Here is a 13,460-nt window from a genome sequence, read left to right as displayed (position 1 = left end):
TAAAAACTTAAAAATTAAATTAAAAGTGTTATAAAACATTGGAAGCCTGAAACGTAATTTGAATGTTCGGCTAAGCAAATCCAATCAGCGTAGATTAATGAAATTAGTCTGGCATGGACCGATTCAGCAAACTTGCTTGCGGTTATCTTACGAACATCTCGTGAGCTGGACGAGATTAGTATCATAGTCAATAGAACACTGTACTAAAGTAATACCATGTACGAATTTACAACTACGGCAATTCAACTGAATCAGAATATTGATTTATAAGTGACTAGCGACCTCTGTCCGTCCAAATTTTTTTTACACGATAAGTTATCACCAACATATCATATATCATGTATTCCAATCGGTTTATTAGTTTTCGCAATCTAACCGAACAAAACCGGCTATCCATTAATTAGTATAGATAGATAGATTTATAATTATACATATTTTAAACGGAATTGGAGTTATGGAAGAATATATCTTCTTATTGTGGATCACCTATGGTAGACAGATATGGTAATTTTATGTTCAAATGAGTCTGATATCTTTAAATTAAGAATTATTCTTATAAAATTAATAATAAGAACTAATGCTGTCTTTGTTATTTATTGAGTTGATGTCGATGCTCATGCCGAACACATCTTTCCATCTTACATAGAATCTTTTGCCATTTTGTGACATTTTGATCGATTTGTGAAATAGCGAAAATAAGCATATAACCTATTTTAACATTACGAGCACAACTTCTTCGATGTGTCGATCCTAATTATAATTCTCATCATGTACAAAGTTCCACCCTGAGAGTAATTCTATTAATCCCCAAGCTTAGCTAAAGTCGACTATCCAGAGCATTTCTATTTAATTCATACATGAAATATTCATCACATATCATTGCTGGTACTGTTGCTCTTAAATTGCTTCTTTATGAAATACAAAGCATAATATTATTCATAGTAATATTATTGTATTCCGATATTAGAGATTTGACAAATATTGTTTCTTAAGAAAATTAATATTTGTCAAATCTTTAATATCGGAATGAAGAATAAGAAACATAGAGAAATGTTATTCATAAATATCATTATGACTCTAATAATAATAATAAAAAAATACTAACAAAATGAAAACTAGTATAAACGAATGAGATTTTTATGATATACATATAAAAGAAAATACCTTTAAATTTATACACATGTTCAGTAATGGATTAGACAAACAAGTTTGTCCGTTCAAAGTGAATCTTCAACTTCAATTAATGATCCCGTGGTTAGACCACAGTCTGAAAATCCACGAAATGAATTGATTTCCAACTAAATTTCAGCTTAGCTAACTCTTTGAGACACGTGTCGGTTTTCCGACGAGAATCAAATTAAATTATAGAGATTAGTTTTCAATGAAACGAAACACTCCAATAACAGTTCTTATTAGCAAGTTTGATAAATTGTTATGTAATATTCAATTTGTTTTAGAAATTTTGTAATGAATATCGCCTTCATTTAAGAGACAATTTTCTGTTAATATTAATGAGATTTTTAAGACTTTGCGAAATGAACTTTTCTATACGGGAAATGAAGATTTCATACAATATATTGTATCCTAAGTATATCATTATTGTATCTTATTCACTTAAGTTTTAACCTCAAAATCAAAAATCTTTAAAGAAGTTTAACCTGCGGTATTTTTATAATATTTACTAAGTTGCCCAAACAAATATAGTTTATTTTTATTGACTGTTTTTTTCTAAAAAGAGGGTTCATTTCAGATAATTTTAATTACGAAGGAGTTATAAAGACACATAAACTGGTACTCAGAATAAAACGTTACTTAATCAATTCTAAGCTGCAATCTTTAAATAAAATGCATGTAACCAATGCTATTATAATTATTTTCAATAAGAGTAATTACAAAAAAAAAAAACGATATATACCGTACCTTTAATTAAGGTAAAAACTTTCTCAGAAATACGAGAAAAAAAACTCGCTTAGGTCGATATTCGAGAAAATAAAAAGGCTATTAGGCTGATGGAGTTCGATCGATATAATTAGACCCCTACGGGCGTCAAATTTGATGATAGAAAGTTCTTTTAATGGTAACCATCTTATTTGATCGTGTTCAAAAGTTCTGAAACCATCCAATAATGGACTTATTTAAAGTGAACGACTGCTCTCGTTGCCAAAATTTCGCATTTCGACGTTGGCTCCAGATTTTAGCTGATCAACGAATAACTCCCGACTTAAGGGCCGTCATATTTAATGATGTTATTTTGTGGCTGACCTATAAAGTTTTTGCTTATGTTGCAATAAAACTTTCTGTGCCAGTTTTGCGTACGATGCTATAATATTTCTAACATAAATAAGAATTTTGAATGAAGCTGATTAAAAAAGAGAAACATAAAAATAGCATGGTGTCGTCTCCTGTCAAAGATTTTCATTGTAATATGAAACTTTGAATAGTTACAGGTTTCTGTAAAGAGCTCACTATAGACGGCGCCACGGTTCGCTTAAACCGAATATAAAAATTATCATATCAAAAATTTCGATCTAGCGGGTACATTGTTCCATAGCCTAATTGGCTAGAGCGCCGACACGGACAGTCGGAGGGAGACGCGGGTTCGAACCCTGCTGGAGCGGTTAATTTTTGATATGATATTCAAAAATGTTTAGAATTCCTAATGTGTGGGTAACACAAAAATAAAATGGTAGATATTAAACATTTTGAATTTTAAGATCGCCTTACATAAAACTAAAAAAGATTATATATAAAAATATTAGTACTGATTTTTTAAGACGTGCGCTTTCAACAAATTTAATGGACCATGGGATTATTTGACTTTAGCTTGGCATAATTTATCTGGTCGATGGAACTTGTTCTGGAAGTTCTTTAAAAATGTTTGTCGATAAAACACAAAAACAATTTTCTGGAACAGGTGCAAAGAAACATGAACAAACCATGGGAATAATAAATTGTAATAATATACTTCTGAACCGATAGGAAAAAACTAGGACCATTTTTTTTTATAAAAAAGCATAATAACAATTGACATTATACCATTGACAACGAAACAGCAGTAAAAAATCAAAATTAAAATCAAAAACAACTTCTAAATTTTCAGTAAAGAAATACCAGCTGCAATCTGTTTTAAATTACATCAAAAATCTCCAGGATTTCTCAAATTGTTGATAAAGCTATACCTTTAAAACAGTAACTATTTATCACCTCGTAACACCAATAATAAATAACGTACCAATGAACTATCAAGATAATTTGAAACAATCTAAAATGAATCTTATCTTTAAGCAATAAGGCCTAAAACTTTAATCAAACTAGCGATCTTTGTTATAATATGTTTACGTGGTAACTTTACAGATAAGGAAACCTGTCGTAGGACCATAATGGCGTCGAATAACCGGGAAACTTGGTTATCCTTGCTCTGGATTAACACTGTAATTGAAACCAATCTCCACTGTCTCTATCACGTTTAACTGCTAATAACCATGCTAATTGAGATGAACACAAAGCTAATACGTTAACGTACACTTGATTGATGTATTTAATATTTGAACTTTATGTATTCTCATGTTTGAGGTTATCTGGAAGAGATCGTTCTGATGTTTATTCTGCATACATATTTTTACCTACCTTAAAAAAAGGGGTTATTTAATTCGACCATATATGTATATTTGTATGTTCGTGGATAACTTCGTGGTTTATGAACCGATTTTGAAAATTCTTTTTTTGTTGGAAAGGAAATATCCCAAGTGTGGTAAACTTTGGATATGATGATGGAATCCTAGAGAAATCGAGAGAAATCCTCGAAAATCCACATAACTTTTTACTGGATTTTACGATTTTTAATTTAATCGAAAGCCGATGTTTATCATATGGTCACATTAAAATTTCATCGAGATCTGATTACAACTTTTGTAGTAATTTTTGATAATGCGTATTTACTTGACTATTTTTTCATCTACCTACGTTGTATTACTTGTCGATGTAATTGAAGTCGGATTTTTTTCGTTTGTCAGCAAACACAGTTATTTAGTAAAATGTTCTCTTTTAACTGACAATAAAGCGCATAATCTATAAAGATAAAATTTTTACTCTATAAAATTTAGTAACGTATTTGGATTTAACATAAGCACAATTTGTACTCTTACCATATAATAAATAATTGTAACAATAAGTAATTGTATGGTGTTTGTTTATTGTAGGGTGAACAGAAACAACATTATTTTATTTTAAAGATGAATCGGGGCGTCAACTAATTATTTGAATTGAAATTTGAATTAGTACGGATATGTCAAAGAATTAGTCTGGTACATTATTCTTAGTACTGTTTCTGACAATGCTTGTGTCACAGCTGACCCTAAGACGAATCAGTGTGTTGTGAAGTGCAAACCAACAGTCAGTTAACGCATAAGTGTTTATTTCGCATTGATATTTTAACAAACTTATAATAATTTCATGGTATCTGTATCATCGCGTTTAGTGAAATAATTCATAAGATAGTTATCAGGACTAAAAGCACTTTAGCCGGATTGCCAATCCCGTTCAAGCAGCGATGTATTTGCATGATGACTATGTCATAACCACTCCCGACTCAGTAATTGCTTTCCTAGAGTGACGTTAGAAAGATGGATTTTAAAATTGCTTGTACGAGTAGTGCATTTTTATTAAAAATTTTAAGCCAATTCACTCCTTGGAAGTCGTATTGTAGGTCTTTTAAAAACAAAACTAAAAATTAATTTATCCGAAATTGTATTTGTTTTTTGGGAATTAATTATAAATAGTGTGAAGCTACCACCAATTCGGATGCAGATTATGCAGAGGAAAATCGTCAAAAACTCCGCAGTTACTCTTTTGAAAAAACTTTCAATTATTATAAATGTATAACTACATTAAGTTCCTGTACTACGTTTAGAAAAAAAGTTGTCAAACCTACCTTAAAATTAAAGAAAAATTAAGAATTGAGTGTAATCTTAAGTTGAATCATGTAAAATGTAATAAAGCAAATTCCTCTTTTTTGTTGCTTAATTAAATCTCCATTATAAGGGCCAGAAGTTGCAAAGTTTTGATGTAAGAATTTCCAAGAAATATGTTAACATATTTGGCTACTTTTCGCCAGCGGCGATTTGAGATAAAGACAAGCGTTTTTCATTTCGTTAAATCTTTCAAATCTTTGAGCATAATCTTTATCCTTATGAATATTATAAAATGCAGATTTTGTCTGCGGGTATACCTGTCTATTCCTCAAGAGTCCATTTGTGTCTTGTAGGGAGGATTAAAGGGAAAATTCGCAAAGATTAATGTAATACGCAAATATATTTGGCGAATCAAAGTATTCAAGGAACATTTGAGTCTTCTTCCTTATTTTAATATAGACGTATAGTTTAAAAGATTGATGTCTTATCGATGTGAATTGTAGAATTGACGTCATTTTAAAATTAATTATACAAAAACGGTACCTGTTTTGTAGATGTCAGTTAATTGCGTTGATACTAAACGAAAGAGACTTCATGTTAGGTTTACCACAACTTCATTTTCAAAAGCCTAACTTGTTAAACATTTAACCTTTGTCAAACTTCACAGTTTGACGCTAAACTGAATAGTTTCGAAATTCGAATGTTATGGAAGAAGTTAGTAGATATGTATATAGTTATCAACATTAACAGTCTACGGTTCGCTCCGTAGAATTTGTTTTTATTGAATATAAAAAGACACGATAATCTCAATTTTATCCTACCAATAAAGAAAAAAGTAATGATCATTAAAGGTTCAGTCAATATACCGCAAAACCTAATCCCAGTCAACACTCCTTTAACCGCCGGGATTAACGCAAAGACGATACCGAGCTGGCTTAATGGACGAAAATATCGCCATTTGTATTCCGTACTAGAATCACGATTACTATCCCGGGGTATTGAAGTTTCACAAGTCCCTAGCCCTATTAATGAGGCGATTAAACTAAATTAGGTCGGAGGCGCGAACGACCGATTCGGACGTGGAGTGATCTTTATAGATCTGATCCGAATTAAACAGTTGGTGACACATTGCGGTCGATTCGATCCAGAACTTTAAAATTACACCGAATTTCAAGTTGGAATTGATTTTATTACTTTAATTACTTTTTGGATCCGAATGGGTAGAAGTTTGCTGTGTTTGGAATTTATTTTGTTGATTTGAAAGGGTAATGTGTACGGTACTTACTTTTACCGTTTTAAACGTTTCGTTTTTGCTTCATATTGTTCAAGTTCAAATATTTAATATTTTTTTCGAATTTATATCACATATTTTTCATTAAGTACATTTTAAGTAATACTTAAGTTTAACTAAACAAAAATAAAGTTTATCGTATGAAATTTTATGAAAGATACCTTTTTATTTTAGTAACCAACGACATACATATACCTACTGTCTTTTCCATTTTTCGAAGACAACGCTAAACAAGTTCTTTTATGGATTTATATAATTTAGGTTTTATTATTTACTAACTTGTAAATTAACAAATGGAGCATCTGCCATCACAGTGGGTACAATGAAGCCTCCTTCGCCAGTGGACATGTCTATATCTTGACTGTAGATGTCCGTTTTGTCATCGTAAAGTTTCACCCGAACTCGAACTTTCTTTTCCGTGCTCACTGCTTCCACCTATGACAAAATATTTAAAGGTTATAATTACACTTATATTTTAACACCACTGTATATTCAATCTTATCACATAATAATAAACATCCAAACATCATAGAAATTCGAAGACATGATTATCTTTAATCTCTAGTGGAGTATGTTAAAATAAATTTTATTCCAAGTTAAATATATTACATAAAATGGATGGGTAGATATGTACTAGGATATATAACAAAACTGATTTAGATTTCTCGTTTTTATGTTTTAAAAATTATTTTAAGCTAAGGCAACTCTTACTATCAACAATAAAGTTTTTAGGTGCATAGTCACAATTTGGAACGAAGTATCTTATTGCGGTACACGCACTGAGCGGGATGGGAGCAAGATCAAAAAAGCGTCACAAGACTTCTTCTCAACAATTCTTGCTATAGTATAAAATTAGGTTTCGAACATCTGTCATATTTTAGTTACAATACAGCAATTATTAGTGTGATTGAAAATTATTATTATACATCTTAACTTTAGATTTATTTTATAATAAATAATAATTAAAATCTATTTCTAAAATTAAAAAAAAATAGTAATAAAATAACATTTATATAGTTCCAAAATTTTTCTTTGTTATTCACTTAATTATGCTCCATAATTCAGAGTTTAATTTTTATCACTGTTTTATTTTAATTTATTTATTTAATCCATGTAGAGCTTTGTGTTTTTTTTTTACAAAATATCCTTTACTCTTTACATTAAATAAATATATTTTATTAGAAATTTTTCAGTTTTACTCTGTTAACTTGATATTTTACAATATAAATTATGACTGTAAAGCAAACTTCTACCAAAAATCGAAAGAAATTTCGTTTCGACCGGGGGAATAAAATAACTAACAAAATAATTATATTTTACTAGTCGTACGTGAACTGTTTCGTGGTATTACAAAGATAAGAGCGACAGATTAAATCCGATTGTTATAGAACAAGTGTTTTAAACTATTCAGATGTTAAGCCGTTTGACATTGAGGCAAAGTGAACAGGCATTATTTTGTCTAGACTGTAATATTTAATAAATCAAAATTATGAGAGGTTTTACTTAATGATGTTACATGAATTTTGATGTGTCAAATAGTAAATACACAAATACGTTATTTAATATATTTATGTCTATTAGTAAAAAAAGTGTATCACATACATAGTGTAACAGAAGATCCACTAGATATGTGGTTCACGGGTTATGGGAATTGAAAATATTTCAGCATTTCAATTCGGATCTCTAAATGTAATGTGTTTTGTTCCGTAGCGAGCACATCATTTTTAATTACTCCAAAATTTTAGTAACTAAAAATGTAGTTGATACCATTTAGTGCACATACTCGTTATCTGAGAAGAAGACTGATTTGGATTGGTTTGACAGTAAACTAAATAAATTGGAATAGTTTTGACTCATTCAAAAACTAATTCGACCTCAATATTACGACATACTTGTTTATTTGAATGCATTTATTACGACACACGTATATATATTTTTGGTTAAAAACTGCTTTACTGTATTATGATATTTATATATAAATCAATTTATTTCAATAAAATATATGTATTTCACGTTCGTTTTAAATCATACGGAACTTAATATTCATGTCACAGTAATCATCAAAATGAACTTCAGCAATAGCTATATTTATGAAATTCTAACCACAGCTAACTTCCTGTTCCGTCAAATAATCCGCCGTCGTTACTAAAATGTGAACGATATTTCGTCGCAGACTTAGGCTTAATTAAGTCATTTAGTCGACCCGACCTGGCTTAGCTCCAAAACCTGCCGACAGTCTTGTTATGAAATAGGAGAAGTAATTAAACATTATCAAGTAGCTTCGAAACGAATACTGAATGTCTAAAAATAGTTGAATATTTTTTTATCTGTAATCTGAATCAGTTTAGGTTGAGTAAATTAATTGGGATAATTCAAAAGTTATTTATTTTATTAATTCTTCATATCATAAGGAACCAATTCAAGACCCTCTTCTTTTAAATAATTTCAGACAAAAGTAGTAACATTTATCAAGATGAAGAATGTTATGCATACATGCTACAAAGGGTCTCAAAAAAGATTGTGTTTGAATACTAATTAGAAGAGTATTCAAAAAATATAAATAATACAGTATAAAAAACGTTAGAATATACTAAATCCAGAAACTTGTGGATTTATCGCTCAAATTACCCAGTATTATGAGAAACTCTGCGAGTAATGAGACAATCAATCATGGAAGCACAAAAACACGATAGTTACACTAATTCAAAACAGAGTTATGCAACAAAGGATCATGATATAAAGCCTCTTCGTTAGACAGCCAGTAATTTATTATATTGTAACGTTGCCAAGAAAGAATAAAAGGGAACACGCCGAAGAATACAAATCGATGTAAGGGTGTTGTTATTTTGTTTTCCTTTTTTTTTACTTTTTTCTTTGTGGTTTTGATCCTATTATATTCTAAATATTTACTGTAAGGAAATTATATATTTTTGCTTGCTACATCGACTTGGTTATTTTACCAAGTTGTTTTCATCGTGATACGAAACGGCATCGAACTGCGACACGTTAGTTAACGGACGATGATAACCTATTTTGTTCTTCTTTTGAGTTTATACACTATTATTTTTAAAGAACACACTCAAGTCAGACATCGTTCTTTAGATTTAGCTATTGGCCTAACAAATAAACGCTTCACACTCAACGCCCCCCAGGAGGATTTTCTCCTCTCTCAGGGGTTCGGAAATACACACAACACACAAGCACAAACGCCTAGATTACGACGATCATCTATACGTGCAATACAGATACGAGTCTGTCGTGAGTAGGAAACCTGGAATCGCCAGCACAAAAACCATAAACCAGAGCTATGATTGCTGCAATAGAAGTTATGATGCCATACGGTACGACATCACGCTACACACGCTATTTAACGAATAAGGATAACATATCATTTTTTTTTTTCGAATTTCTTAAATTCTTTTTTTAAATATCTTATAAAGATTTTTAATTTTTGTACTGGCATCATTGATCCATATGTACATACGTTTACACTTGAAACGTCAGCCAGTTGTATATATCGTATCAGGTTATTTGACAGATGACTGAGAGCGACGTATTTATTTGAAAAAAATAAATAAATTACAAATTGTAATTTTTTTCGCCGTTGTGCTGCAAGTTCACATTTACGACAGTAAAATTATAATATTTTACAGTTTCGGAAGAGAAAATATTATAAAACAAATATATGAAACAAATATATGTGACACCTCCCCGATTCAGCGTTGCTGTTTCGCATACCGTCACAAGATGCTCTACTCAATGTGTTATTCCGTGATATCGGTGTTTCAGATTTATAAAATTTGAATACATATTTGTTGTAAAATTGAATTTCACAGTGCTATCTTTGGGGTTTTTGAAATGCGAAAATATTTAAATATATTTTATACCAAGATGTTAAAATAATGTTGTGAAAAAAAAAATAGTTTGTTAAATTTCTTTCGATAACCATACTAAAAATGTCTTTAATACTCATTTTTATTTAAAACAAAAAATAAATAAAAATTTATATTTGACCAATCTTTGCCATAATACGGTTATTTTTATTTAGGATCTGTTCCACTGAATGATACTAAAGTTTATCTCACACGTAAATTTCATATAAACTATATCCATATGAAGCATAACCGACCCTTACTGTAGACTCATTTCACCGAATAAATTAAAAATTTCGGTTTTACATTTTCGATAAAAATACCGCACATATCACAAAATTTTAGATGTTGGATACTATTATCTGTTATATAATTTTATCAGTAACCAGGTAAACAGGCCCTTACAATAATTCGTCACTTACATAATGTTATATTCATAGGACATTTCCCTCGTTATTCGAGACGTTAAAGTATAATGTATATGAGTTCTATGTTAACGGTAGTGGGTAACCACGTGCGAAGAACTGCGCCGATATAAAAGAAATATGACTGCGTGAAGGGTTGGTACTTATTTATATTGTACTATATTGTTCTATTACCTGTGCCCGTGACTTTGTCCACGTGGAATTTAACAAAAAAGTTATTGTTCAGTTCGCAGAGTTATAAAATAAATAAATTTCTAAAATAAATGTAAGTTAAGTCCCTAAGTTAATCCTTATTACATCAGTTATCTGCTAGTGAAAGTCCTGTCAAAATCGGTCCAGCCGTTTCAGATTTTAGCTGGAATAAACAGACAGACAGATAGACACACAAAAATTGCAAAAAATGATATTTCGGTATGTGTACCGTGTAAACATCCATATGCATTTAGTAAAAAGCGGTTATTTTTATATTACAAACAGACATTCCAATCTTATTTATTAGTATGATTGCACGTATGACGTGTCATTTATGTAATTTTTATTTAAGTACAATTACGATATGATACAGCCTGTAACGTCCCTCCGCTGAGCATAGACCTCGTCATCATGTTTATTTAAGTAATTTACTGAAATTGTATTGGTATCTAAATCTATTTACAAAATATAAATGCGAGTATAATGAGCATTTTTTGGGGTGTCAAACGATAAATTTTTATTTTTAATATTTAAAAATAAATAATAGAACAAACGTATCCAAGTAGGTATTATTCAATAATTATAAATGAAACAAAAATAGTCAATTAGGTAACGTATTAATAATATAACAAACATATACATAAACATATTTAAAGTACGCATGTAACAAAAAACAAAAAAAAATGTTCTACTGAAATTGTGAATATGTTATGAACTCACATTATATTAATTGAGCTTAAGCTTCGGACTAAAATAAATCAAAAAGCACTCAAAGTTTTCAATTAGACTTAATGAATCAACTAAGTAGCCTTAATTTTAGCTATTAATCAATTTTAGTACTATTCTTTTTATAAAGTAAGCAGCTTAATTTTTGTGTAATAGGTAACAGCCGACTGTTATAGCTTTTTTTTCGATGCACTTATAATACATATATCACACCCGGATTCTGGGTGGGAATCGAACCCACAACCTGGGAGTAGAAAGCAGGATTACTGTACAGTGCACCAATAGGCTAGTCTATAGTTACAATACCTAATGATATATCTCAGGCTTGTGTAAATAAATAAGTGTTAATATTTGCTGCTTATTATAACTTCAAAATAATTTCCTATTATATTACTATTTAAAAATATTTGAATGGCAACTACTCGTACTTTTCAAACTACATGCGAATAATTTTAATTTTAAACAAAAACGAGGCAAATTAGCGCAAGTTACATAGCATTGAAACTTTTCCACTTAAATCACAATATATGAATAGTGACTAGTACTAATTGTTTTAGTTAAGTTGTTATGATTTTGTTCTAGCTTTGAGCTAACTTTAACAAAACTTGCATTGTTAATGTAATTGTTAAAATATAATGCATACTAATTTCGAGTTTGTGAATAGAATACAATAGATGCATGTTCGTTTGAAGTATAAACTTGAAACTGTTCAAGACTGTCAATGTAAGCTGTGAACGTTCTTCGTTTCATGTTTTAATGTATGAATATATTAAATATACTGTCATGTTTTTGTCTACTGTTTTTATGGCCGATAAGGATGATTTGCATGCGATATACGATTTTAGGATGGGGAAAGTTTAGAGGTGCAATGGTGTCATTTTAGACACATTTTGCTACGTCGAGATACTTCGTTATTTTTTTTTATTGAATCATGCGCAAAAGAGCAAATATTTAATGAGTAATAAATCAAAGAAATAAATAGATGCCGGTATGATATGTAATATAGCGAATTCAATTTGCTCCGACTCTTATCAACACATTTTTTCTTTTAGCGATACATACAAATATAATATTACGAATTAACAAATGAATGAAACAATAAGTAATAAATCAAACAAGGATACTCTAATCATCCACACGGTAAAGAAATCAGGTTTTCGTTTCGTAGATGGAAACATTATATTTGCCTTAATAGCAGGTTTAACTTTCATATACATAAATGTAAATTGTAGTTATAACATCTCTTGTCTCGAATATTTAGTACTATTATTTTTGTTCCCATTCTAAATTCCACATGAATTTATGTTCACGTTTTGTCATTCCGACACAAATACCGTAAGACTTCCCTAACCCGAATTCAGTGCTAGTGCAGTGTTTCCATGACAATGGTATGAGGTCTTACAAATATTTTACGTTGTTTTTTTCCATTTTTTTTTAAATAACCTTGCTAGCGATATGTGTATGTTATTTTTAAAGAGTAAAACAGGTCATTGAATTAAAAAAAAAATTAGATAAAAGAAAATAAATGTAAAGTAAAATAAAAAGGTAATATAATTTGGTTCATAATAATTTTAAACGCACTTTAATGAACCATTCGAACAAACTTGAAGGACTGATTAGAAAGATAATTTTTTTGACAGATGGAAACCCTAGCTCTACGTCAAATCGAGATAGTAAATTGAAAATTACTTAATATTGTGTCGTGCTGAATTAAAACTTAATATTTCGTATCACTCCACACCTTGAGCCTTTTTTTTTATATACATACAACTAGGTCGGCGAACAAGCGTACGGCTCATCTGATGGTAAGCAATTACCGTAGCTTATAGACATCTGCAACACCAGAAGCAAGGCAAGCGTGTTGCCGACCCTACCCTCAATGCCTCTCCCTAGGAGCTCTGGTCTTACTCACCACAGGAACATAACACTGCTCGAAAGCAGTGATATTTAGCTCTGATCTCCCATAGAGTCGGGCTGCTCCAGATTTTGAGCAGAATATTTCCTCCTATGCCCTAAGTCATTTAGATTCTATTCTTACAGGAAA

General features: G+C 30.4%; 1 protein-coding gene across 1 annotated transcript in view; it reads right to left on the bottom strand.

Moving 5' to 3' along the window:
• The window catches only part of LOC123657627 (C3 and PZP-like alpha-2-macroglobulin domain-containing protein 8), a 122,964-nt gene that overhangs the window by 75,874 nt on the left and 33,630 nt on the right, over window positions 1-13,460 (bottom strand). The window contains exon 5 of the mRNA XM_045593149.1: window positions 6,481-6,636. Within this exon, the coding sequence (XP_045449105.1) occupies window positions 6,481-6,636 (156 nt within the window). The remainder of the gene's footprint in view (window positions 1-6,480; window positions 6,637-13,460) is intronic.

Source organism: Melitaea cinxia, chromosome 11 (genome assembly GCF_905220565.1).
Source record: "Melitaea cinxia chromosome 11, ilMelCinx1.1, whole genome shotgun sequence".
NCBI classification, from domain to species: Eukaryota; Metazoa; Arthropoda; class Insecta; order Lepidoptera; family Nymphalidae; genus Melitaea; species Melitaea cinxia.
This window is presented reverse-complemented; position numbering and strand designations above follow the sequence as displayed.